The sequence below is a fragment of the Trichoderma virens genome (genome assembly GCF_000170995.1).
Source record: "Trichoderma virens Gv29-8 chromosome Unknown TRIVIscaffold_5, whole genome shotgun sequence".
NCBI lineage: Eukaryota > Fungi > Ascomycota > Sordariomycetes > Hypocreales > Hypocreaceae > Trichoderma > Trichoderma virens.
Window position 1 is genome coordinate 1,268,611 of NW_014013744.1, and position 27,560 is coordinate 1,296,170.

The 27,560-nt window shown below is 50.8% G+C and overlaps 8 protein-coding genes across 8 annotated transcripts; 6 read left to right on the plus strand and 2 right to left on the minus strand.

The window, feature by feature from the left end:
- Window positions 1-511: 511 nt before the first annotated feature.
- On the plus strand, window positions 512-3,977 carry TRIVIDRAFT_472 (uncharacterized protein; the record flags this gene model as incomplete). Its single annotated transcript, XM_014101930.1, has 2 exons — window positions 512-2,305; window positions 2,361-3,977. Coding segments are annotated over 2 exons (3,411 nt in total), but the record flags the coding sequence as incomplete, so codon positions are not given.
- Window positions 3,978-4,633: 656 nt separating this feature from the next.
- On the plus strand, window positions 4,634-5,140 carry TRIVIDRAFT_199974 (uncharacterized protein; the record flags this gene model as incomplete). The annotated part of the gene is made up of 1 exon (XM_014102357.1): window positions 4,634-5,140. The coding sequence occupies one exon, from the start codon at window positions 4,634-4,636 to the stop codon at window positions 5,138-5,140; it is 507 nt and encodes a 168-aa protein (XP_013957832.1).
- A 1,197-nt stretch (window positions 5,141-6,337) lies between these two features.
- TRIVIDRAFT_10779 (uncharacterized protein) lies at window positions 6,338-10,223 on the plus strand (the record flags this gene model as incomplete). The annotated part of the gene is made up of 3 exons (XM_014101946.2): window positions 6,338-7,108; window positions 7,181-7,930; window positions 8,982-10,223. Coding segments are annotated over 3 exons (2,763 nt in total), but the record flags the coding sequence as incomplete, so codon positions are not given.
- Window positions 10,215-12,716, minus strand: TRIVIDRAFT_86628 (uncharacterized protein; the record flags this gene model as incomplete). Its single annotated transcript, XM_014102358.1, has 1 exon — window positions 10,215-12,716. One exon carries the CDS (start codon window positions 12,574-12,576, stop codon window positions 10,372-10,374), a length of 2,205 nt encoding a protein of 734 aa, XP_013957833.1.
- Window positions 12,717-15,843: 3,127 nt separating this feature from the next.
- Window positions 15,844-17,109, plus strand: TRIVIDRAFT_111109 (uncharacterized protein; the record flags this gene model as incomplete). The annotated part of the gene is made up of 2 exons (XM_014102359.1): window positions 15,844-16,306; window positions 16,366-17,109. The coding sequence occupies 2 exons, from the start codon at window positions 15,902-15,904 to the stop codon at window positions 16,963-16,965; spliced, it is 1,005 nt and encodes a 334-aa protein (XP_013957834.1).
- A 1,397-nt stretch (window positions 17,110-18,506) lies between these two features.
- On the plus strand, window positions 18,507-19,316 carry TRIVIDRAFT_147366 (uncharacterized protein; the record flags this gene model as incomplete). Its single annotated transcript, XM_014102360.1, has 1 exon — window positions 18,507-19,316. One exon carries the CDS (start codon window positions 18,507-18,509, stop codon window positions 19,314-19,316), a length of 810 nt encoding a protein of 269 aa, XP_013957835.1.
- Window positions 19,317-21,096: 1,780 nt separating this feature from the next.
- Window positions 21,097-21,666, plus strand: TRIVIDRAFT_148409 (uncharacterized protein; the record flags this gene model as incomplete). Its single annotated transcript, XM_014102361.1, has 2 exons — window positions 21,097-21,273; window positions 21,343-21,666. Coding segments are annotated over 2 exons (501 nt in total), but the record flags the coding sequence as incomplete, so codon positions are not given.
- Window positions 21,667-25,333: 3,667 nt separating this feature from the next.
- On the minus strand, window positions 25,334-26,256 carry TRIVIDRAFT_55897 (uncharacterized protein; the record flags this gene model as incomplete). The annotated part of the gene is made up of 2 exons (XM_014102362.1): window positions 25,334-25,945; window positions 26,203-26,256. The coding sequence occupies 2 exons, from the start codon at window positions 26,254-26,256 to the stop codon at window positions 25,334-25,336; spliced, it is 666 nt and encodes a 221-aa protein (XP_013957837.1).
- Between the last annotated feature and the right edge of the window lie 1,304 nt (window positions 26,257-27,560).

A 27,560-nucleotide genomic window follows, 5' to 3' on the forward strand; every position in this document is an offset into this window, starting at 1 on the left:
ACTGCCACCCGCCTTTGGGCCCTTTTAGTGCTGTTCTTCTCCCGCCTCTAGCCTGTTCCTAGCGCTAGGATAAATTAACTCCACGTGATGGGCAGCTCCTGGTCACTCTCCCCTGACTAGGATGAGCTGCCGCAATTCTAAATGACAATGCACGTAATCTAGCAGCAACACGTTCCCGGCAGCTGGGATTTTGTCTCTTCGGTCTTCAGTTCTTCTTTTCCTTTCTTTTCCTCCTCCTCATACGCGCCTTGTGCTCTTTTTCAGTCGCTCCCTTTTGACAATATTCGTCTTGCTTTGCTTTGCTCTACTGTACATTCCGTCCTTGTTGACAATTACATTCGTTACATCCACCCTTGGCGCGTGTCGTCTCGAGGGAGTCTCCATTGCCGTGCCCCTCTTCTCGACACCTTGCTCGATCGATCAAATCGACACTCGAAACTCACCCTAGTTCAACAGGCCATTCACCAATCCAGCTACCAACGACCAAGTACAAGGGACTCATGTGAAGATGGACAACTCCCAGAGACGACTTAGCGGCATCCCTCGCCCTTCCCGACTTCCTCGTCCCGTCTCCGGCATCATTCAACCAGCTCCGGCTCCAGCTCCGGCCTCCAGCTCCACGCCGTCGCTTCGCCCAAGGCCGTCCCGAGATAGTCTAGCAGGAGATACATCCAGTGGCGGAGAGGTCCAGAACCCAAAACTGCGAGCTTCTGCTTCCCGTGGCCAACTGCGCCCCTCTGCCAGTGTCAATAGCGGGCGTGCGCCGGCTTTGCGAAACTCTACGTCTAGTAACCAGCTTCGTTCTAGTTCTTCTCGCGCTCCGGCTCCGGCTCCCAAACCCGCTGCCCCAGTATCGAAGCCTGTACGATCCGTTTCATCGTCTCAGCGAAGATGGAGTACAATCACCAACGCCCCGGCAGCGCAGTACAAACCCTGGGCAGAATCAGGAGAACCTGATAGAGATACATTTGACCAGGAAATAGGCTCCACAGATGCGTCAAACGACATTCTTACCTCATATCTGAATGATTCTGCAGGCGTACCGGATCACTTTGACAATAACGCATCTCCACTCTCCTCTCCGGGGAGGAGCATGCCCCAGATCAACACACCCAAACCCTCACTTTCTGAACGCACCATTGAGACTCTGTCGCAATTGCCCTCGTCTCCAGCTTTGAGCAAGAAGTCGTCATCATTCTTTGATTCAGGCCGACCTACATCAAGAGCCGAAAGCTCGGCTTCCAGGCCAAGCTCCAGCTACACCTCTGACGGTTCTGCAAGACATCCGTCCCGCCCAGGTTCAAGCGCGGCTGACGACTCGGGATTCTCAAATCCCAGGATGTCATCGGCCAATCTATTCAAGAGACCTCTCTCAGTCATTCACAACGACAGAACACCAGGTGCTGCTTCCAACAATGCGCAACGACTTCGTCCCGCCAGTCGTGCTTCAGGGGCGGCCTCAAAGCCATCCGCCTCAGTACCGGATGTCAGAAGCCCAAGCCCAGACAGACTAGGTAAAACACCAACGAAGCTGTCTCAGAAGCCGGCCCAGAAGCCAGCCCAGAAGCCAGTAACCAAGTCTTTAAAGCAAAGGGCTTCAATGCACGGTCTTGGCAAGAAGCCATCGATGCAGGCCCTGGATGCCAGCGACAACAATTCGGGAGCTCCCATCTCTTCCTGGGACGGCACTATCGCGGCGGTTGCCCCAGCAGTGAAAGAAGCCGCTGAACCGGAGCAGCCAACTCAAAAATCCTCGTCAGCGCTTCGGGATCAGATCGCCAAGGCAAAAGCTGCCAAGAAGGCCGCTATGAAGCAGACGCAGGCACAGACGGCCAGTGCAGTATCAACAACTGATGAATTTGCAACAGCTCCAGCAAAGAGCGGATTCGATTACGATGCTGCATTTGATGACCCATTTAATCTGAACAAAGGACAAGATGCCAATGAAAAAGTGTTGAAGCAACGTGTCGGAGCAGCAAGAACTAGTGGAAAACTGAATATTGCCGCGTTAGGACTGAAAGAGATTCCCAGCGACGTCATGAAAATGTACGATATGGAGACCATTGGGGCCGGTGGAAGCTGGGCAGAAAGTGTCGAGTTGACCAGGCTGGTTGCTGCGGATAATGAGATAGAAACGTTGGACGACGCCATGTTCCCCGACCTCAGTCCCGAAGAACTCGAAAACGACGAAGAAGGTCGTGGCAACATCTTTGGAGGGCTCGAGACTCTCGACATGCACGGCAATCGGCTGCCAGCCATTCCGGTGGGATTCCGCCGCTTCACCCAATTGACCACTCTCAATCTGGTGAGTTTCTCCGTGGCCTTGATGTTTTTAGGGGTCATTTATTCACACTTGTTAGTCGTCCAATCGCCTGGAAAATGGATGCCTTGAAATCATTGCTCAGATGACGGCAATCCGCGATCTCAAACTGGCAAACAATCTCATTGCCGGACCGTTGAACTCGAGCCTCGCGGACCTGAGTGTCTTGGAGGTGCTTGATATACACGGAAACCAAGTCTCTGCCCTGCCACCCAACGTCGAAGGGCTTTCTCGGCTGCGCGTTCTCAATTTGAGCGAGAATAACTTTGAATCACTTCCCTTTGAGGGGCTCTCAAAGCTACCGCTAGCCGAGCTCGATTTAAAGAAGAACAAGCTGTCGGGAACTTTAATTGAGGAGCCGATTGGTTCATTGCCAATGCTTCAGTCCCTCGATATATCGGTGAATAGGCTGATGCGGCTTGTGCCAGCGGATGCCTCAATCAGCCTGCCGGCTGTCCACACCGTCACCCTTTCCATGAATCGTCTGCAGGAGCTCCCGGATTTGACTTCGTGGACAAGTCTTATAAACCTTGCAGCAGATGCGAACAACATCTCCAGCATCCCCTTGAGCTTCACCAGCCTCGAAAAGGTGCGACAGGCCGACTTTTCCAGCAATGACATCCGGGTTGTCCCACCTGAGATTTCTCGAATGGACAGCCTCACACTGCTTCGGCTGAGTGGCAACCCGCTGCGTGACAAGAAGTTTGCTTCAGCCTCGACAGATGAGATCAAGGAAGCGCTGTCGACAAGACTGGAGCCTCCTCCCCCATATGAGGAGCCAGTCGTGCAGGCGCCAATCGCTACCATCATAAGTCCGCCGGACAACGAGAAGAAACAACAGCCGGAAAAGGTGTCGACAATCCACCCCGAGGAAACAGATAGCAGATCAGAAGGCGATGATGATTTTGCCACGCCTCCAACGTCTGCACCTCATTCGCCTACCAGATCCCGTGCTTCGACAGTAGTAAGGGAAACTTGGCAGGTCAAGCCGGGCGGACTCCTGGACCGGTCACGCACCGAATCATCTTCCTTGAGCCCGGAAATGTGCGCCGAACTGTCGAGGAGCTATCAGATAAGACAGGCACAGCTTCATCACAATCTCCTGAGCGCATTCCCTGGACCCCTGCAGTTCTTCTCGCAAACCCTCACGTCTCTATCTCTGGGCCACAACAAAATCTCGGGAGAGGACTACTTAACAGAAGAACTGAGTCTGCCGGTTCTGACGGAATTGAACTTGAGCTCGAATACCATCACCAGCCTAGGTCCGTTGACAAAATTCCTTAAAGCACCCGCACTGGAAAAGATTGACGTCTCGCTCAATCGCCTAACTGCCCTTCCGCTCGATCTGAAGCAGAGCTTCCCCAGCTTAAAGGTACTGCTTGCGTCAAACAACCAACTAACCGAGCTTGATCCAGCTGCCATCAAGGGCCTCAAAGTTGTTGATGTCTCGAGCAATGAGATTGCGCACCTGGATCCTCGGCTCGGCCTCTTGGGCGGAAAGGACGGACTGGAGCGGCTCGATGTGGCAGGAAACCGATTCAAGGTCCCCAAGTGGAATATCCTGGAGAAGGGAACCGCAGCCACGATGAGATGGCTCCGAGGCCGAGTGCCGGCTGCCGAGATGGAGGCATGGAGAGCTGAGAATGGGGACGACGACTCGTCTGACGTAGACTAAGGCTTGGTGGGTAATTTTTGGTCTTTGCTTTGCTGATTTCTTTTCACTTCTACAGCAAGGTCCTGTACTATCTTTCTGCTACTTATTTTTTTTTTTGTCTGTCCTCGAACGGGGCGGGCCTGTATATTATCATATCGGTGGATTGATTGCGTGTACAGGTAGAATGATGTACGGAGTATGGGTGCTAGGGAAATGGTAGCATAGATACCACTTGGGCTTGCAACACGGCGCAGGCAATATTGAGTAATCAGTAATGTATATATATCTTGTAACAACATGATCTATTTGAGAAGTACCTATCTGGTAGATGCCCATACTACGTAGTACGTGAGCTGTATTTAGGTTCGATGACATGTGCAGATTCAACTGCCTCACCGTTTATCATTGAGTAGGCACCATAGCACACAGCATCTTTGCAAGGAAAGACCGGCCAAGGAAGGGCATTTAAGTTTGTTTCGGTTGCGTCAACTGGCGTTGCAGATAGTTGCGTACGACGTAGGTGGTCTTCAACTTATTTGAGTCGTTCAGTTCCACCATTGTTGCCAGTATCCAACATTTCAATATCATCGCCCGCATACGTCAAGAGAACTTCCATATTTTATACACGCACCGCGTTTCGCACAGATCGCCTTGACACGATGGCCTCGCCAACCGCGAAGCTCATGACACGCAGCGACTTGAGACGGATGGCACTACAATCACGCGTCGCCAGCCAGATGGCCACAAACATGTACAGATTCAATCAAAGCATCATCACACCCAACGTAACAAAAACACAGAGTCCTCACCGCACTCACTACCTTATGGACGGCGAAGGAACGGTGTACGATCCCAGGGCAATCGTCAGAGTGCTGATCCCGATTTCGATCGCCGGGTGGCTGCTATTTGGGGTGATTTGCATCTTATGCATCAACGGCAAGGGGAAGCTTGGCAGATGGGTTCCTGAGTGGTATCTCGACTCCCAGGGGACGAAGCGAGACAAGGCGGTGGTTGTGCTGTGGTGGGTGGCGGTCATGGTGTTGTGGCCGGTGATACTGCCGGTGCTGCTGGTGAGGAAGGTGATACGGGTGACAAAGCGGTGGATTGTGGGGAGGAGAGTGGAGGCGAGGATTCTGCAGCCGAAGGAGGTGGTTGGAGAGGTCTGAAGGAAATGGGAATGGGATTGTGAGTATGGTTTGGTTGGAGTTTGTTGTACTTGTTAGATGAGGTATAGGGTAAGGGGTTTGGTTGCAGGGGAGAATATGGATACGAGTGAATAAGGGTACATAGAGAGGTTACAATATAGATAATGACGAGGACCGAAGAAGGCATAAGATGGGAATTGGAGGAGGAGGATAGCAAGATTAAGCTGCGAAATAATACGAAGCTTTTCTGTACAAGTTGTAGATTAACACGAATGATGATGATCACCATGAAGATGAGTTGTGTTGGCCGAAGCTGGGTAAATCTCGGCGCATGTGCTTTGTGCATAGAGCGTTGCGTCATCCCCCTAGCTAGGTACTTCGTAATTAGCGCATGAACCTTGACAGCCAAAGAACAAGAAAGAAAAAAAAAAAAAAGCAAAAAGAACAAGCTCAACTGGTTGCTGGGCCAGAGTCCGAGCTAGGCCTAGCGCCCCGTTGCAAGCAGCCAGCCTCTCGAGTTTTGTTTTGCCGTGCCTGGGTGAGGAATGCAGTGCATGAATGAGCGCTTCTGACTGGTGCTTGAGCAAGAGTGCCACCACCTCTTTTCCACCTCAACGCATGACCCCCTTCGCAGCCTCAACCTCAACCTCAACCTCAACCTCATCCTCATCCTCATCCTCATCCTCATCCTCGACGCTGCAGCCGACAATCTCGTGCAGGCTCAGATACAGCACGACACGACACTGGAAGACGCATTGGCTGCTTGCTTGCTGCCGTCGCACGCCGGGCGTTTGTTGATCGCATCAGCAGCTGGTCGGCCCCAAGTTCACGGTTCACGGCTCACAGTTCACGGATCCCGCAAGTCACGAGCCCCGTTGGGAGTGTCTCTGTTTGCTCCGGTCGAGGGCAACAGAAGGCGGAATCGCTCCAAGATCCACATCTCTCTCCCTTGGAGTCGTTGAGCTGGGCGTTGGGAGGGAAAGCAGAACAGAACAGAACAGAACAGACCAAGCGGCGCTTCGTCCACCGCCTCACTCACTCGCTACTCTCGAAATATCTACGGCTACTCTACTCTACTCACTATACATCATACGGATCGCACTCTCTACGATGGCCTCTGATTCAGAGGTGGACGCTCCTCGCGTCAATGGCACGGTCGAGGACGCTGTTCTTGGTGGCCTCGACCCGTCGACCCCTCAAGAGCACGAGACGGGCGCTCATCCGTTGTCCCAAATCACGCTCCCGTCCACAGAGATGCCGGGATCCCCCATTGACGCAAACCAATCGTTCAAGACAGAGGTCATGGATGACCGGCCAGCCATCACAGTCATTCCATCGTCGCTGACGCCGCCGCCGTCCACGCAGGTCGCGCCCAGCAACGGCGCCTCGAGACGCACCTACTCCAACTCTCAACAGTCGGCCCTCTTCTCACCGCCCGCCACCGTTCTCAACACGATGCGTGAGCGAGACATTGAATCCGACTACACGCCGCCGGCACCTCACCGGGTGCTCGAGGCGTCGGCCGACGAGCTGCGCGCCATGTTGCAGACGTGCATCGCCGAGAACCAGAAGCTTAAGATGGAGGCAGCACACCACAAGCTGCAGTATAACCTGCTGAGCCTGCAGGCAGATGAAGAGTCCAAGCGCGCCGCGGTGGAGCACGACATGGTGCGCCGTGAGGTGGACGCATTGCGGATGGCAGAGCATTCTCGGCAAGCCAAGCGCGAGCTGAGCACGGTGTCCGAGTCAATACAGAATAAATACTTGCAGATGAAGATGTGGTATGAATCAGCAATGGAGGAGAACGAGGCCCTCAGCCGCAGGGTCAAGCTGGCCAAGAAGGTGATCCAGCAGAAGGAGGAAGAGACCATGACGCTGGCTGAGGAGCGCGAGATGCTGCTGAACCGCATCCGCGAGAACCGCGAGCACTTTCACATGTTATGCAGCCCGGGCGGCATCTTTCACGGTGCTCTGACACCAAAGCAAGCCGTGACATCAACACCGCAACAACAGCTTCAGCAGCAGCAGCGCACGACATCTCGTGCCCTTCACCGGGAAGAGACGGACGGACGAGAGCATGGACTATCGGCCCTACTGGAAGCCATGAGCCAGAGTCAATCTCAAGATAACGCGGCCGCCATGACTGCCAACAACAACAACAGTGCGCCGTCAACGCCAATGGTCATGGCTCGACCTGCTTCTCGGCTGGTCAGACGGCACCAACGCAATGCCCAGTCCATGTCATCACTCCCGACAACTCCCTCGAGCAGATTACGTGGAGACAACTCTGGTCTGCTACCATCAGTTAACCTGGTAGCTCAGACGGAGCCGAGATCTCGCTATTCACAGCGACGGTTCGTTCCCACCACGCCGCCCTCTCAGAGGCAATCACGGCGACGAAGACGAGAGAGCACCATTTCAGCCGATGACAATGAGGAGCTTGCTCGACAGGCCATAGAATCAGTCAAGGCGGTGCAATCCCTATCATCCCGAGATGCCCCAGCAGGAGGCCCACTCAGTTCACAAGAGGATGAGGAGCAAGTACAGGACAGCCAAGCGAGCCAGGCAGCGGCCGAGATGCTACGTCGGCACCCTGGCCAGGGGCACAAGGCGGTGTCATCCCGGGATGGCACGGCAGGACCGGCGGAGAAATCGGCAGCCATGCATGCCAAGCTGTTCGCCGGCGGTAAAACGGCTACCGGGGCTGAGAAGCGTAAGCTGGCGGCGACGGAGGGCGAGGCCGGAGCCGATGAGATTGACAGCCCACAGAAGAAGCTGAGGGCTGGCGGAGCAGCATCAGAGAGCCGCCGTGTTGGATTGGGCATTCAATACGGCCAATAAAAGAGTCAATCGATTTAGAGGGACGAGAAAAATGGGTCAGTTATATCAGACTGAAGCGATTTATTTTGTGGGGGGATTGATATTGTGTTATGTTTTGCGTGTGCGTGCGTGTTTATCTGGAATTCTGGACTTGTTCTTCTTTTTGACGAATGATGAAGCACCATTTACTTTTACTTGGCTTGAAGCTCTGGAGGGACTTTGAGGGACTTGAAACGGCAGCAGAACGAGGCGGGACGGAGATGGTCGGAAGGGCATCGGCTAAGGGGTGCACGCACAGGCTGGATCAAACAGCACAGCACGGCGCGGGTTAGTATGTTGGTTACAATATGTGAGACTCTCTGTATAAGAGCGATGTGGGAAGGACATCCAATGGCAAATAGCAAATACAATTTGTAGCATCCAGTTGTCAAGCAAACAAATACTAATCAACGATATTGACATATTCAAGTCGAGGGATAAGACCTTAGCCGGCAAGGCACGGGATAGGCCTCGGCAGCATTGCCGGATACAAGTTCCGGCCAGTGCAGCTGCTCGCACTGGGTTATTCCAGCAGGATTTACAGTGTCTCAGCACCTGCGGCCGGGTAGAAACACAGTGCATCAGCGCCATGTAGCCGGGTAAAAGACACAGTGCAGCGACCCCATTGCCGACAGCAACTGCCAGTGCGGCGGATACGGGGGGAAGACGCGGGGGAGCTAGAAAAATATCCAGTGGGGCGCCGGAGCCGGGGAGATGTAAGTTGATGAGATTTGAAGGTCGATGGCAAAAATACTAACGGATGAAGTGGTGTTTATACAGTGATTGGTAAGGTGGGTGATTATTTATGAGGAATTTTGCAATTTTTGATTTCTTCTTTCCTTTTTTCTTCTTTTCATTACTACCTACATAATAATACTCATCATCATCATCCTCTTCTTTGTCTTCTATACAGCACATGAGTGAATGAGTGTGAGTGAGAGAGAGTGAGTGAGTGAGAGCGTCCATCAGAAACACACCAACACACCCGCCCATCATGTCCAAGGGCCTCGCCGCCGTGCTCGCCAAAGCACCCTCCGACGTCGTCATCCTCTCCTCCCTCCGCACCCCGATATGCCGCTCCTACAAGGGCCACCTCAAGGACGCCTACCCCGAAGAGCTGCTCGCCGCCGTCCTCAAGGCCACGCGCCTCGCCGTGCCGGAGATGGACCCTGCGGCCGTCGACGACGTCGGCGTGGGCGTCGTGCTGTCCGAGCTGGGCGGCTCCAAGGCGGCGCGCATGGCGCTGAACCACGCGGGCTATCCGAATAGCACCAGCCTGTTCACGGCGAACCGCGCGTGCGCGTCGTCGCTGCAGAGCATCGCGCTGGTAGCGGCGCAGATCCAGAACGGCATGGCGGACGTGGGCATCGGCGCGGGCATGGAGAGCATGACGCGCAACTACGGCAGCAGGGCCGTGCCGGTGGACGTGTGGCCCGAGCTGCGGGACAGTGAGACGAAGCGCGTGCGGGACTGCGTCATGCCCATGGGCATCACCTCGGAGAACGTCGCGGAGCGGTACGGCGTTGATCGTGCGGTCCAGGACCAGGTCGCCGCGGAGTCGCACCTGCGGGCGGCGCGCGCCAGGGACGCCGGCTGGTTCGACTCGCAGATTGTGCCGGTGACGACGCGCTTCCAGGAGGTCGACAAGCAGGGCAACGCCGTGGGCGAGCAGCAGCAGATCACCGTCACGCGCGACGACGGCATCCGCACGGGCGTCACGGCCGAGGCGCTGGCCAAGCTGAAGCCGGCGTTCAAGCCCGACGGGAAGAGCACCGCGGGCAACTCGAGCCAGATCTCGGACGGCGCGGCGGCGACGCTGCTGATGCGCCGGAGCACCGCCACGGAGCTCGGCCTGAGCGGGCGGATCATGGGCAAGTTTGTTGGCGCGACGACGGTGGGATGCGATCCTGACGAGATGGGCGTCGGGCCGGCGCTTGCGATTCCGAAGCTGTTGAGCCGGCTGGGGTTGAAGAAGGAGGATGTTGATCGGTGGGAGATTAACGAGGCGTTTGCGAGCCAGGTTGTTTATTGCCTGCGAGAGCTGGGGCTGATGGAGGCGTGGGAGAAGGGCAAGGTGAATCCTGATGGAGGAGCGATTGCGCTGGGGCACCCGCTGGGAGCGACGGGAGCGAGGATGACGAGCACGTTGATGCATGGACTGGCGAGAGAGGGCGGCCAGGTTGGTGTTGTGAGCATGTGTGTTGGCACGGGTATGGGCATGGCGGGATTGTTTGTTCGGGAGTAGATGGATTGTTATATAGATAGATGTAGATATATGCTAAAGAAAGGACTGTATGTTCATATTCATATTCATATACTAGACCTCACATGGATTCCATTTTTGTCATATGCCCCCTTTTCCCTTCCTATGAGAATTCTTCCCCCCTATTTCATCAGACTTGTGCTACTTTTTCGGTTGGTACATTCTCTGACATGCGTCGAAATCCTCTCACAAGCCCCGTCATAGGATCTCGATCAACACCTCCTCCTTTGACAACACCTTTTCTACCCGCTTCCTCGAGCTTCATCAGCCCGATCCTCACCCTCATATAGTCGCCAAAGAACTCATGGGCCCGAACATCCGTTCCTCGCGTGACGCCGTGTCCCAGCGTGACACCCCAAGCATCTCCAACGCGAATGGCATGGGCATCCGCCCTCCTGTCCGGTTGCAACAGGACAGAGTAGATGAAGCCACTGTAGAGCACCGGAGTGTCCGACATGTTGGCTGGGAAGTCCCAATTCTTGCCGTCCATGGACAGAGGATGCCAGGGCGTGACAAGCAGCGAGCCGATGCGACAGAGCACTTCGCTCGATACCTTTGTCTTGAGGACCATGGCAACTTTTCTGGGCCCGAGAGGTGTGCGTACCCGGATCCCGCTCTTGAGCTTTCGGATTTCTGTAACCTTGCCCGAAGCCAGTTCCACGGCGGTCGAGCCCGCGAAGCACACTCCAGAAGAGTTCCGGTACATGGCCATACTCGTAGGAGGAGCGTGGGAGCCAGACCTGCCTTTGCCTCTGTTACGCAAAATGACCCTGGATGGCTCAGGGGCCGGAATGTTGTCAAATGCATTGTCCAAACGATCACGACAAGCTATGAAGAGCGGGCTCTTGGAGCCAAATTGAAGGGGCGTCGCATCCTTGAACGAGTTGCAGATCTGGCGGCTGAGGGCGTTGACATACGACGGCAGGAAATGCCGGCCCCATTTGACAAAGTATTCCGGCGTCGACAGGGCAAGGCTGATCTGCCCCCTGGGCAGCTCGCCGTTGAGATCCTCCATCAGCGCCTTATTCAAATCGTCGGTAAGCTCGCGGCCGGGCAGGGACTTGATGAGCTCTGCTAGCCTCTTCTGATGCTCGGCTTGTTCGTTTATCGCTGTCAGTGCTCGGTATTCTCCGTCCGATGCGAGAGTAAACAGAGACGAGATGAATTTGTAGACAAGTGCTCGTGATTCATGGAACACCACTTCGTTACCGGAGAGGATCGTCACACCAGGCGCATCGTCATCGAGGCGAGCAGAGACCAATCCTGGCAATGGTCTCTCAGTTTCCTCAAACGTAAGAGTGGCTTCAACTAAAGCCTGCTTTTCTTGGGGCACACCCTTGAGGCGGAGCCAAAGGTCGCGTGACTGTCCGTACTGAATGTTTCCCAACGAGATGGTCCACTCCTTCTGCCCATTGCCAATATCAACTGGAGTCTGCTTGTCCACAGTATCAACAACTATCTGATCGATTTCCAATCCGGCTGCATACTTGAGCTTCAACGAAGCCTTGGTTGCAAAAGTGGACTGTAGGTTGGCGATAGCGTGAACAAAGACGGTTCCAATCATGCCAGCATCAGGAATAAAGGCATAATTACCACCGCTGAACTCGGCAATGGACTTGAGCAGCCCAGATCGGAGGCTGTATCCAAAGCCAAACGTGTGGATAGTGGCGGGCAGCGGAGGCATGGACTTCATCTTGGGGATATAGCCCTGCGATGGGCACATGTGGTTCGGCTCGCCGTCTGTCAGGACCATAATGGCCGGCACCCGATGGCTATCTTCCTCCTTGGAAAACAACTTGATTGCGTCCAGCATGCCGTGCCAGAGATTGGTCGAGCCCAATGGCCTCAGCTCCTTGACTCTCTTGCGAGCCTCCTCCTTGTTGTCTTCTGTCATGGGCTCAAGCCACTGCACCACCTTGGACTCGGTCTCAAACGTCACAATACCGAGTCGATCTCTCTCGTCCATGGTCTCGATGATTGTGAATGCAGCATGCTTGGTCAAGTCCAAGACAGAAAGACCAGTTTCTTCTGCACCTTCACCGGGAACAGGGGCAGCCGAGCACATGCTGCCAGATACGTCAATCACCAGGACGACGTCGCAGGCCACATGGCTAATCGGCTTTGAGGGTTCCTTTGGAGGCTGGATCTTGACAAAAAGAGCATCTTTGGGTTTGATATGATGGAGCTGAAGGTCGACAGGGGTGGTATCATGGTCGTAGGGAGGCGGATCCGCTGTCACTTGTTCAGGCTTCTCCTCACGGATAGGGAGCTGCTCGTGCTGGGCGTGAACAACAGGAATGCCAGCATCCTGGTTCTGTTTGTTGAGATTGGTCATGGCTGGGAGGCTCTTCAGAGGTCTCTATAGGTATAATCTTGGTCGGGGTTGAGGCAAATAGATGATACCATCAGGGGTGAGATGAGATAAGACGAGCGGAATCACTGCGCAGACTCAACCAATGAGACAGCCGATGGCCTCCTCCCAATGATGTTCAACTGAGGAATCCATCCTTCGTACTTATATGCAACGATTGCTCAACGCCGATGTCAGAGACCATCTCGTCTTGGGGTTAGTTGGTTCTGGTTGGCCCTCAGCCGCAGATGCTTTGGGCTGGAGAACCTCCACTTCGGCAGCTATGCATCACCTGGTGCGCTAAAAGCGGTCTGTTATTCACTTGCCGTCGGATTCATTCGCCTGTCTGGGGTTGCAAGGTTGGTAGAGTTTGGACTACTGTCAAGGCATCAGTCATTGTGAGTTCAATTGTCAGCCTCAACTCTCGGCAGCAAATGCCGTAACAAGCAGGCCAGGAGATCGATGGAACAAAATGCCACAAAGGGACAACGAAAGAGAAGAAACAGCCAGGCTGACAAGGGTTGATCTGCAATATACAGAAACCCTCTCGGCTCACGTCTCCATTTGCATGAGGGCAAATAATCCAATGGCGGAGGCTGAGCGACGCTTTGACATTACGAGCAATGGCCGATGCTGATGTCAATGGTTAGGATGGGGAGTTTTAGAGTTGAAGTGGGCTCGCAGATTACTGGTTCTGCCTAGTGAAGATGCCTTGGAACACAGCCACTAAAACTAGGGGGGAAATGGCCTAATCCGCAGCCACGCTGGGCCATCGCAGGGCGCTAAAGGCCCCAGATGCAGTGCATGGGCAGATCTGGTTACAGAACAACACAGGGGACTAATGCTGATGCCTAGGATGCAGTCAATGCACTCACCAGGATGGATTCAGTGACTGGGTATGAAATAAGGTTTTGTTTGACAGTCATCGCCGATGCATTGACTCAAGCGGTCAAAGCCCAGATATCTCATTGCTCCACAATGCCAGCAAATCATCACGGCTGGTTGCCCCGGACGTTGGTGAATTGTCGGATGCCCACATGTGCTTGCGGGATAGTTGCGTGTAGATGGGAGATGGAGGTGAAGGTGAATGTAATGATGGAGATGTAGAGAATAGATGGAGATGGCTGTACTAGAAATGGATAGATGTACTAGAAATGGATAGATGTACTAGAAATGGATAGATGTACTAGAAATGGATAGATGTACTAGAAATGGATAGATGTACTAGAAATGGATAGATGTACTAGAAATGGATAGATGTACTAGATATGGATAGATGTACTAGATATGATTGGAAATAGATGCAGAAACCCTCTCTGACGGCAACACGCATCAAGAGAACACCCTTAAATCTAAGTGACACTGGTAAATACAGCGTCATGAAGTGTCGTCACAAAAGCAGTTGCCCGTCGACCGACTTTTTCATTACGCATCCTTGATCTGCCTTGAAAACAAAAGTAACATCACGAACAACATCAATCCCTACAGAATATCCATCTACATAAACCCGTAATGTCCTCCTTCAGCGATCATGTTCCTTTCTCATCCTCTCCTCACCGAATACGTACTCTTACTCTCATATTGACAAAAACACATACAAGATGATGAACATGGACACTCTTTATTCTTTACTCCCTCCATCGGCGTCGACATGACGGCCCGTATTTTTCCTTTTGGAGCGCCGAATACATCATAACCCTTACATCATATGCAACTACAGAATTCAAGCCTCAAGTCAGAAACTCGAGACAGCAACCACCGTGGCAAAGGCAAGTCGCTTCACATCAATGCAATATGTACTACAAATAACATCAAAGCCTGCGAATCAGATCAAGCCCACGCTGGCCTGACAATTGACATGGAAGATACTATTCCCCAAGAAAAAGCTGTTGCCCTGATGCGCAAAATTACACCTTGAGTACGAAACCTACATGCTGCTACGCGGGTTGACATAGTCCCTCGTCAAATGCCGGGAACAAGAATGTATTCAATATAACTTTACTCTGCAATAATTGAATGGGAGTTTGTACAGTCTTTTCAGAAGTATCTCCCTATTGGAAGCCTGGCATTCAAGAAATATATGCAGGACCATTTCAAATTTATCACCACTCAACTCGCCCCTCAATAAACCGTTACACCACCAGCTTGGAATTTTGACCTTCGAGCTTACGCCAACGTCCGCTACACCACGAATCTCTATGAGCCATCTACCAAATATTTAAAAAAGGCCCGCAGAAAAATATATCGATAGTCACCTGCATTCGCTCTCTTCCGAGACTCTATTACCATCATGTCCGTGCATGAGAGAGACATGCGGACCTTTGCCTCAAGAACATCGCAAACGATTCCGATCCCGAGCCAATCCCCTTTCCATACGCGATCAACCCGAAGAGCCAATTCCCACGTTGGGAATATGGAGAATCTGGATCTTACCAGTGATGGAAATAAACTGGCATGCTGCAATACAATGCAGCTAAGTCGATCTGAATCTATATCTACGCTGTGACATAACTAATGTCGACAAGCTACCATGTATCAGGACAGGTCAGTCAAGCAACTATTCAAAGTAAATATACAAAATTGAAGTCAAATAATCCAGGACGTGAATGAAAGCAGCAAAATTTCTCCATCACGCACTCAATGCAATGTACTCGTAGAATTCTCGGGTTCCAAATCCGAGAAGGACCATATCCAACTGTGAACTTGAAAACACGGCTCATGTGGATTTGGCGCGCCGCCAATCTATCGTTAACAAGTCAGAACTTAGCAGTCTTGGCAATATTGCAATATTGAGACCTCGTCTCTTACCCTCGACCATGGTGCCTACTAATGAGGGCCGCTGCCATCGATGACTCCTTTCCTTCAAAACACAAACACTTTCGAGAGCAAGTGAATACCGCATCGATGAAATGTTGAGGTCATACCTCTCGATTCTAGGTCGATACCTTGTCCAGCATCAACATTCCGCCTTCTTGGCGATTTTCACGGACTACGACGGGGCTGACATGGAACCAGCCGTGTTTTATTGCTTGTGTACTTATGTAGCCCGGGTTGTTCAACCAATTAGCCTCATGGCTCACATATTCCTTTCAGACCGACATGTACTAATGCAGGGATAGGATACGCCAGGGAAGCGAACCAACAAGAGTTCAGCCATTTGGCCCCCCCCCCTAGTAAACATGTCTGCACAGCATTTTACGTCCATGTTTACATGCTCGAGCCCCCGCTTCTTTTCAGTAATGACCGATAATTATTAAAAAGAACAAGCACAATTTCTCTCGATACAATCGCCACACTTCTCATCCTTGCAATGGCGCCTCGAGTTATCTTGTTCCTTAAGGACACATTTTCTACCGTCCTACCGTTAACGGCAACGGTTTGGGCCTCTATAAAAGCCCTTGTTGGTTATGCGGCAACGGTTTGGGCCTCTATAAATACCCTTGTTGGTTATGTAGCAACTGCTTTGAGATATGCAATGCACTTCCTTATGAAAGGATGGCGGCACGTTTTATCTCTAAGGATTCGAAGCGTGGCTCCCCAGCAAAGCAACTCGACCTCTTGTGACCTGAGAAAAGGAGCCTGGAAGGTTTGTGGGGGGATTCTAGCGGTCCTTACATTTATTGCAGGCATTCTCGCTCTGTGGATATCGTTAGGTGCTACGCGTTATGCGAAATGGACATCGCAGAAAGACTTCTTGCTCTTTTGCATGGATGAGGTACGTATGCAAGTAATGGCCGGAACAATTTGACGTTATACTCACCTGAGTCATCCCAGTCTACTCAAAAGTTGAGCCATGACTGCCAAATGACGGCCGATTTTAGCTTGCCAGCTCCTCCCGGCTTCAACGACCACACTTTTGGGCGTCGCCATGAGTACAACCTTGGCGTTTTACCAAACTTTGCAATAGGACTCTATAAGAGCTTTGAATGGCGCTCCACCTGGACCCTATCATATCTACTGAGCTTTTCCGGCTCAGATTGCACTCCTGCCAGAAAAAGATTTGGAGAAGAACATAGTACCGAACTCCTAATACCCTGGCTTCCTATGGAGCAGTGTCGCGCTCGTAACCTCATCTGGTTCCTTATGATGGTCGCATTCCTCGCATGGCATCTACTGGTGATATCTTGCATGCTTTGGAGATGGATATCACTGGGAGCTGCCACTTTGCAATCTCTGGGATTCGACCGATATGAAACGATCGATATACAAAACCTGCATCAAGATAAAAAGAGCGACCGATCGGCTCGCCGGAATCCATACTACCAAGGCTTGTTATTCGGGGTAATGCTGGCTTCCCATGGATGTTTTTGCTCTATCGTATTTATGGATGCGTTTGACGTCTCCGTCGAGCCCATGTTCGGCCCGTATGTATAGGACACTATACCCACACTCCCGGAACCCGGGAGGTATTTTGAATGCAATGGACAAAGAACTCGCAGAGGTGACCTTTTTACTTAATTTCCTTCTTTTAGGATTTTTTATTATCTCTCCTAATCAAGATATTTGGGTAACAATCTCATGATTGCTTTCCTCCCATTTTCTGGAGTGTCTAGTATGTCTGTGACCTCTTGTGGGCGGGTTCGGCGTTTGGAGGGTTGAAAAAAACTACAACTTATTCGATCATGCAATTTGGTGTCATATTTGTCCAAAATTGTAGGAAGTATCTCAATGATGCCTTAATATCTAGGTTCAACGAATTAGTGATGAAGAGCGAGGAGAGCGAGGAACTTATTCTATGTTTGTGATTAGAAAGTGACTTTGGCGTCACTGTGCTACCACAATCCCGTCATGGGAATTCTAGGCTCTTCAAAATCATACCGTTATTGCAAGAAACTTTAAAGCCGGTGCTCAACTTTTAAGGAAACTGATTCAAATTGGTGTTCAATCGGAAACAAAAACCCCCCAATGGAAACAAACCTCACGTTGCCTCTCAATTTTATGCTAGTCAACTTGAAAGCACTGATATGGCAGTTGGAGAGGAACAAATAGAAGTCGTCTTCAACTTCAATTGTGACTAATATAAGCGAGCAACGTGTCAATACCTGGCTGAAAGGATTCCCGTCTCCTCAATGAGGCGAAGCATAGGAGGTCCCCATTTCATGGAGGACAAGCTACCAATAAGCCCGCGCTTGATCTAGGATGATATACTTGACAAACGTTTTAGCACTAGCCATATTATCCAGCGATTATTGGCAGTCGGTCACATCACCCACAAGCCGTCTGATACAAGCATTTTCTCCAATCTCGACGCATGTGCCATTACTGGGGTCATATTTCGAAGTGAGAGAAGGAAGTGGAATGAACAGGCCATGATACAGTAGTTCAAGATACATCAGAAAGGCGTAAGCTTCCATAAAGAGGCCTGAACATTTGTTAGCTACTATCATACTGCAGCTGCTACTGGTATATATGCTCCGAAACGAAACCCTCAGGGTACATGGAACGAATACATCATGCGGTAGCACTGTTTTCACAGACCAAACCAATGCGCCACGCGGTTATATTGCAACATGATGTTCTTTATGGTAAAGAGGACGGTGGGTACGTCTACATCGAACCGTGAGAACCTATGGTCCCAGTAGGAGACTACAAGCCGTGAGTACTCCCACAATAGAAGCAGGATCCTTGTATCCATTCTAAATACAGTGTTAGTCGCCCTGAAAACTTTAATATCTGGCCCCTTGATGTTAGAATTACGCCATATAAACTATAAAGCATACACGTCTTGAACACTGTGCAAGCATCATTCCTACTGCTACACATTCAATGACATCTGTACGGTTGTTACATTCGGAATGCCGCAATCGATGTATCAAGAAACACACGCTTCACTACCGACAATTCCATTTACCAACCTTGGAAATCTAGTCAGGGCAATTGATACCGCGCCAGGAGATGCGTTGCGCGTCACCAGTATGTCTGCCCCTCCCGTCTTCAAGTTGTTTCTCCCCTTTCTTTCTAACTCTCACTCTCTTCTAGACGTATCCCCCACGGTCTTCAAGAGGCTAGATGATGGGTACGAGAGGAATAAGATCCGCCTCTCTATGTACAATGAAGACTGCAAGTGTCTGATAATAACGGTTCCTACGTTCGTGCACGAAGAGCTTGGCTTGACGCTGTATAGGGAGCTCTTATTTCAGATCTATCGGATGGGCTTAGAGAGGAGATGGAATTGCAAAGGACACACGACTTTTTATAATGCACGTCGTTCCTCTGTCAGCGGAGGGGCAAAACAAGCAGACGCATCCGGAGGCCCGAGGGAAGGACATCCCGCGCCTACATTCCCAACGCTGGTGGTTGAGGCTGGATATTCCCAGACATTGGCAGACATGCGAGGAAAGGCGAGAGCTTGGTTCAAGGACTCGGATCACAACGTTAAGATTGCCGTCTTAGCGAAAATTATCCCAGCTCAACGTACACTACTTGTGGAGAGATGGGAAGAAAGGCAGCACGGAGAGTTTGGGAGCGTCCCTGGCTGTCAACAGAGAATCACAATTACTGGAAGCTGGGCAAACCCATCAGTCTACCAAGTGGTGGAAAGTAGCGACTTGATACTGAGTTTTCGACTGTTGTTCCTACGGGAACCGCGACAGGGAGAGGCTGATGTGATTATCTCTACTGATTGGATGAAAGAGTATGCGAAAAATGTTTGGGATACCTGGGATTTGACGAATGAGGCTTCGGGGAAATGGTCGGAAGGGAGATGTTCTGTGCTCCTATCATAAACTGGTAGAGGTTGCCCATCTTTATCTGCTGCATCTACTGTGTTCTACTATATCTATATCTATCTGCTCTACCTATATCCAGCTACTCTAGTTATATCCATCTACTCTATCTATCTCTATCTACTACATCTATCTCTGCCTACTACATCTATCTCTGACTATTACTTTTAGTATCAACCCAAGTTGGCGGCTCCCTAAAGCCATAACAATTACAGCAAACACACTCATCTCAAATCAATCCACAGGCAACCCAAGAACCACTACCCAAACACCCATCCTTCAATCCTCCAACACTTCTTCCAGCTCCCCCAAAGCGCCCAAAATTCCGCCTCAACAAAGTCGCACCTTGACAACCATGATTAGTGAACAAAAGTGGATCGCCACAATCCTTCTTCGTTTGCCAACAAATCCATCCGCCCAAAACCAGAACCACGCCCCTGAAGAAATTCCCTCTTTCGGCTGCTGAGCTCACTTATAAATCAATGAATCGGCTATTCCTTGTCCCATGACTAACGTGGTGTTTGTTCTGGTCTAGTGCTATCGACAGAACCTGATAGGAGCGGGAGCGAAACCGAGGTTTTATGTGTAATCATGCATATTTCACACCATAGTTCACCTTTTCTAGGCGGTCAGAGTTATCACGATGCCATAATTCTCTTCGTTAAATTGCTTCATACTAGTTCTCTGTGTACGCTCCCCAACGAGCCGACGTCATCTTCATCTTCCCGGACCGTCGCTTCCAAAGAGCACGTATTTTGCAATACTACCAACCTAGTCTAGGATTTTGCTCCACTGTGGCATACTTAGAATCACTGGCTGCCTTTCCTGGCCCCAACGTTTCTTCTCTTCTATTTTCTGGCCCGGTTTAGTCAGGAGGAACAGTCTGATAGCTGATGATTTCACACTAGCTTGGCAGATTGAACCATCCTTTGTTGGGGAAGGGGCTTAAGAGAGCAAGTCAATTATTTGTCCAAATATTTTGAGGCAGGGGTCTTTGCTTGTCACAACTGCAAAAGGCTTAATAAAGGCGGGAAGCGAAACAACGCGGCACAGATTTGGAATGAAGCTCTTTTCCTGCATCATTAAGAGGGAACATCAAGCCGCAACTTTTCTAGAGAGAAGGCATTTCAGTTCAATTCATGCTATACCTTAGCAGACGGTTTCGTGCCTGTTCATCATATTCGGCATAGCCGGCGTTTTTTTTTCCCCCCAGTTTCTTTTATTCATCATGACGGTGGTCCAAGACCAGCCGGACCGGCGCACATATCGAGGAAACTGCCACTGCGGCAACTTTGTCTATGAAGTCGACCTCCCCGAGCTAAGATCCGTCGTGGAATGCGATTGCAGCTTCTGCAGCCGCACGGGCAATCTATACGTTTTGACAGACGAGGAGAGCAACTTCAGGGTCATTAAAGGAACCGAGGAGAGGCTCAAGTCTTATACATTTGCTGGAAATAAGATTCACAAGGTATGCAAAGTCGAAGACAGGCGATGAGCATCCGGGATAATTGCTGACCCCATTGCAGTTTTGTCCTAAATGCGCAACAAGCCTGCTTTCAAGAATGCCGAACGGCCCTCCACATTTGAAACTGCTGCTGAATGTAAGTAGTGGCGAGTATCTGCCCCGTTGTGATCGTATTGCTCACGAAGACGGATAGACACGAGCCTTTCAGAATGTTGATGTGAATCTCCTGGAGCGAAAAAAGTAAGTTATTCAGACAAGTACATCTACAGAGAAGAGTTGAGAATAACAGTGTACAGCGTCTTCAATTCCAAGATTGGGCCCCAGTATTTGCCTCCAGAACATAAGGGAGATGTCCCGCAAAATGTTGAGAGCGGCCAATCATACACTGGAAGTTGTCATTGCGGTGCCGTTACTGTGGCTCTATCGTGCAAGCCCTTGAATGAGTTTAGCGAAGAAAAGGTAGTTGTATGCAACTGTAGCATCTGCTCTCGGGTTAGTCGTGTCCTCCCAATATGCAAATCGGGCTGTTTGTCGCGTTCATCATTCTAAACTTGAAGATAGAACGCATACGTCTGGCTCTTCCCTAGGCCTGAAAACATAGTACTATCAGGATCTGAGGATGCCATCGGTAGCTACACATTCTCCGATGGGCTGACAAGTAAAACATTCTGCCGCACTTGCGGCATCAACGTGACAAATCTCAGAAATCAACTCTCTGAAGACGAGATACTGGCGCTGAGTGAGCATTCCCGTCAAGCCTATTGGAGAGGCAAGGAGTCTCATCCAGTAAATGCGCGTGTGCTGCATGGAGTGGACGTGGGTAAGTTGAAAAAGGTCATGTTCGAGGGTGCGACAGCGATGCCATCGGCGTATGTGAATCCCTGAAAAGGGCGTGGATGGGGATGGCTAGCTATTTTTATGACACGAAGTAATGTAATCACTCCTTATTCTTGCAATATCTACTCACCGGAAGTGGTTGTGTCTGTAAGACTATTTCGAAATACAAGTATTGACAGGGATCAGAAGGCACGTTGTGAGTTGGTCTGCAAGGTTAGCATCGGTTCTCGCGAGGTCCAATGATATTCGACAGGAAGAATCAAGCTAAACATCCTTCTCTCCAGTTTAACTCCGAAAGATGAGCGGCACGACCTTTTTCGTGTGCTTTGGGCTCGTATTTTGAGGTTGGCCCCCCGACCGAGGCATCAAGAGCCATCAAGAGCCATCAAAAGGGGCCTCGAGGTCACGTTTGAGCGCACGATCCCGCCCGCGCGGGATGAAAGGACTGAGGTCGGCGAATCATGCAGGCATCAGTTTTCGTCTGCATCCGAAAGATGTCGCTTAAAGCTGCTTACTCTATGGCAGCGGCAAAAACAGCAAAGCCAATGTCCTAATTGAGACTTCTGGCAGTCCCAACCACAAGAACTTCTAATGATATGTGATGAACATAGACATAGCATCCAGCACATGCACGGCAAGTTAGTATGCACCTACAGCAGTAGCGCACTTACACTTGCTTTTGCAGCAGCAGTGTAGGCACCCTATCCGGCACCATCGAAGCCAAGAATAGCTTGTGACCAGGGGATACCATGTCCATCAGCTGTAGTTGAAAGCTCCATCGCGAGGCCATGCAACTGCCTTGTATTGTCCGAGTACCCAGAGGGCATCTTTGCTAATAATGGTACTTGCCATGTACGGAGGCTCGTGATTTGCCACTCAGGAGGCACAGCTGTGCAACGATCTGCCACTTGGAAACATCAAATCAAGAACGCTACTTCGGCGGCTGCAGTGACGTAGATTGAGAGACCAGGATCGCTTCCCCGGATAGCCCCGCTGAACTTGGAATTTTCATGGCCAGGAATGGACAAGCTACGTACCCCTGGCTCTCACACGATGGAAAGTTGGTGTTCCGAATAATTTCGACGGGGAGACCACCACGATGAAGCTTTGCGGGCGGGTTGGCTGAGGCCGCATTCAGGTGCATGTTGACGGGTTTGCCACACCCACAGCCCCCTTGTCGTGACGAGACAGGCTCAGGTTCAAAGTTTTGCCTTGGTTGCGAGCATCCGTCATGGCTTCCGCCGAGTCGTCGATCACTTCCATCTTGCTTAATATTTGCTTTTTTTTTCTTTTTGTTGGTTTGGTTTCTCCTCGTATGTGTATGTTGAATGTATGTACTGTACTTATTTTTGTCTTGATAGCTGGCTTGAGACCAATCTCGCCCGTGCGGAATGACGACCACTCGCCACCTGGTGCGTGAGAAAAGCAGCCCGGCTGAGACGGAGAAGGATCAATCCAATACTATGACTCGACTGGGCTGGACTGGGTTCGGCATCACATACCGCACATGGGACTGACCGGTACCAAATATTAGCTGCCTGCATCGAGCTGCAGTCGCCGTAGCGCACGTCGTAGCAATATTGGACCGGGCAATATGCAGTGCATGCCTTAGCAGCAGCGTCTCGTCGCCCTCAAAGCCGAACTGTCGCATTTATCCCTGGCGCCACTCGTCTGTGCTCGAGCTTCCCCGCACGTCGACTCGTCCGCTAGCAGGCCACAGCAAACCCTAAACTCTGACTATTCAGCCAATTTCTGGTGTTCCGGGCGTGGGGGATTGACTGCCTGCCTGCTGATGGCCTCATTGTCGCCGAGTTTTGAGGAGTCATGAGATGCACAAGATTTGAGGAGAAGGAAAGCATCCCACGCTCTGACGATTTGCTGTGTGAATTGTCGGGAGGAATCGGGAGCTTGACGGCGAGGCGAGAGAGAGACCGACGGAGAAGTTTCTTTCGCCCCAGTCGGCGGCACTCGGGCAGTCCTTGATGTATGTACACTACAAGTGCGAAGTACTAGGTAGTAGGTGCTAGGCAGGTACTCACTTGACTTCTTCCATAATTTTCAAAACCCTCTATAGTTAGTATACACCCTTCACATGGCAAAAAATAGCATCGACATCAAAAAACATCAAATTGAATTACCAAAAACAACACCCGCCTAGGGGTCTTGCTGCGAGATGCTTCGTCCGGTGGCCCCGCGGCCCAATCACCATGCACCCCATGCCTTAGAGCAGATCGCAATCCCTGCTGGTGTCGCGCCACCCTCCAACTAGCAGTATCACCAATCCCACCTATGGCAGCTCTCCAATTGCCTGATGCGGCTCATGACAGATGGAAATGCGTCATCAGAACCCGATAAGTTGCTGTCTCAGTGCTGCGGTGCCGTCTCAGTCATCTGCCGGTCTCGCCAATCATCTCTCCGACGGGCGGTCCATCCATCCATCTTTTTTCGACTTCTCCTCCTCCTCGATATTGGGGTCCACCTGTTCCGTGAGCCACGGCCACAGCCAGCTAGCATTCAAGGCTGCCTGGCCAAGGCTTTTCCGCATAGAACTTGCACGAGTATGCTCGTACTAAAGTAACATGCGGCAACCCGTTCATTGTGCCCCGTACTCGTACTAAGCATGTCTTAGTCGTGTTAGGACTAATACCTTGATGTCAAAACTGTAACCTTGGACTGAATATGCTTCCATTTTGCCGTTACACTTTTTAGCCAGCCCACCCGTCTCAGACAGCCGCCTTGTTTGAACTATAATAAGTTGTTCCTCCTCCTCCTCCCCATCCCTTCCTCACTCCTTTACTCCTTCTTCTCTCTACACACTCTACACTCTCTACACTCTCTTCAGAACATCACAGCATACTTCACCAACAAGGCAGAGATCTCGCCATCAGCTCCTTCACTTCAAACTTCAAACTACTTCCACTTCAGCAAACATGCCCGCCTACGAGTACTGTTGCCAATGCGGTGGCATGATTGTCATCAGCACGACCTGCACTGGATGCGGCCACAAGCAGTGCTCCCACTGCCCCATGTGCTAATTGCTCGACCAAGGTTTGTCTCGATGCCACTGTGTTTGTAAATCTCTCTCGAATACCATGATTGACACTTTGTCCAGCACTCACCAACACACTACATCTTATAAAATCTTGGCATCGAGACTTTTATAATACACGACCGGAACGAACCAGCCTCCTCTTTTTTTTTTTCGGAGCAGAGCTCCCTGTGCGATACCCTTTTTTTATCTTATTTATTTCGACGAACTTGCCTTTTTGGAAATTTGTCTTCTTCGGCTCTTCTTCTTCACTTCTTCTTTCCTTTCTCCTTGGGTTATTGGGAATTCATGGGCTACGGAATGGTTGTTCGCGGGAACCTTGTACTATTATAATGGGAGGGCAGATTGACGATTTCTTCCTATTTCTCTCTCCAACACCATGTACACGATTTGTTGGGGAAATTCACACCACCAACGTCATTTCCTCTGTTTGTCCCCGCTGGAAAGCAAAAAATGAGCAGACATTCGACGCGCAGAAAATGCCCGAGCTCCTATGTGTCAGGTTTACTTGATCGATTTACTGGGACAGATTGAAATAGCTTAAGGAGATATTAAAAAAACAGACAAAAATCAATACCAAAAAAATATCATTCAAATTGCAATCATTACTCGTCAGTATACTTCAAACAAGCTTCTTGTCTCTACACAATCTCCCTACGAACACCCTTAAAATTCCCTAACCAAGAAAAAGGTCTTGCCCTCCACAGGCCGCCCCTTGAGCTTGAAGCCCTGCTTCTCGTAGAAAGGCAGCACTTTGCCGTTATCCCCCGCCACGCCGATCCAGATGCCCTTGCTCACACTCCCGTCCTTCTGCGGAACGTTCCTGATGCTCTCCACGAAGCTGTTAATGAGCTGCTTCCCCCAGCCCTTGCCCTGGAACTCGTCCAGCAAATCAATGTGCATCGTCGCCTTGTACTCCGCCAACAAGTCCGCGTTGCCATCGATCAGCAGCAACTGCGGGTTATACGCCAACCTCGAAAGAAACACCTCATTGATGCTGCCATCCTCATAGAACAGCGGCTCCTTGAGCTCCAGATCCTCCGGCCGCGTTATCTCGGGCGAGACGTCCAGCACCTCCTTGGTGTACGAGTCGTAGGCGGCCACGAAGGCGGGAATGTCAGGACACCCGATACAGTAGCCCACAGGCCTGCCGGAGCCGTCATCGAGCACAAAGCATGTCGTCGGCGAGAGGTGCGTGTACTGGTGAGTCCAGCAATAGGGGGCGAGGCGACGGCCTGCGACAGACGGACGGAGGGCAGGGTTGAGCGTTTCGCGGCACTGTGAGGGGGTGCGGAAGGCAAAAAGAGTGAGAAAAAAAAAGAGGCCAAATTCGTATTTTGATCACGAGGGACGGGATATGTGAGAGATGGCGAGAGAATAGGAGAGGTGGCTCATGGGTGAGATTTGCCGTGGCGGAAGCTTGCCGGCACCGTGAGATTCGGGCGTGAGAAGTGACAATGAGTTTGAGTTGTGGGGTATGGGGTAATAAGGGTATCTCACGACACGGCACGACACAAGAAGGTTTTTGGACTTACAATGTGGGACATGCCCTCAAAGTCAGAGGGCTTATACGGTCGAATAAACGCCATGGCTTTTCCTTATTTCTCTATATCGTTGTCGACTTGGAAGCCTAAACGTCTTGGACCAGGACCTAGAAGGAGGCTTAGCAAGCCGTGTTTTTCTTAACTTCTTCAACCCCGCGTCTAGACAAATAATCCTCAATTGACTTGACAGGAGGGGATACCAACGGGACAACATAAACTCACCAAGATATGCAGTACAAAGGACTTGCAAAGACCAAATAAAAGCAGCGCTATTCAATATCTCCAAAAGATACCGGGAGTTGATAGAAGCAAAGAAAGCTCAACCAAAGAAGCTGCACCTCGCAAAATAAATATATCTCGGACAACCTATCCCAAAAAAAGACGACCACGCCCACTCAAGCTAGTCACCATTCCCCCACGTAAGGAGACAGAAACAAGAGAGACTCAATCCGCCCTATTCCCAAGCCACAGTCACACACCGAAAGCACTAAAACTCGTGCCCAGCCGACGGGCCCCGACGTAACGTAGCTCAAGCTGTTCAGCTCGGGGAGTCGTGAGGCATCGCCCGAAGCCAAAGGGGGCTCCTCCTGACTCCAGCTTGCAGGCAGACGAGTATTTCCCCGATTTACTGATCATACGACAGACCGTCTTGCCAGAGTTCGGAGTAATAGGGAAAGCGAGCAATTGCTATAACTCCGATTGCCATCAATAGGACCATCAAGCACAATGTGCGGCTACACGGCTAAACAGGCAAAATAGTGTCATCTTTTTAGTTCGTCTTCAATTCACCTAAAGTACGGCGTACAACGCAGACAGCACTGCATCTAGTGCAACTACTCCGCACCATCCGCCTCATATTGCTCTCCCGAAAACCCCACCCCGATTCCTTTCCGTGTGAATTGATTCCTTTGACTAGTCTCTTTTCGTAAGAGCAAATCCCGACGCCATGATTATGATTTCAAGTCCCGCCTGATAAACTGTCCACCACTAAACCGCTTCTCTACAGAGAAAAACAAGCAAAGTCAAATAAAAAGACAAGAAACAAAAGTTCTCGAAGAAGTTACATCCCCGAATCAGCACATATCGTAGATGATGAAAGGGAAGAGAAAAGAACAAAGTGCAAAGTGCCAAAAGAAAAAGAAAAAAAAAAAAAGAATCAGAAACAAGCTCAAAAGCGCGCCCACGCATGTTTTGGTATTGAGCAGCCGTTATAGTATTACAATGTCGATGTATTGTTGGAGATATCTTTGTCGTTCTTTACTCGTTTGCCATGGTAGGCTAGATGGGGGGACATCACAACTAGTAGGTGAAAATGAAAAAGTGAGATGCAACGCAGTCATGCTTCAAAG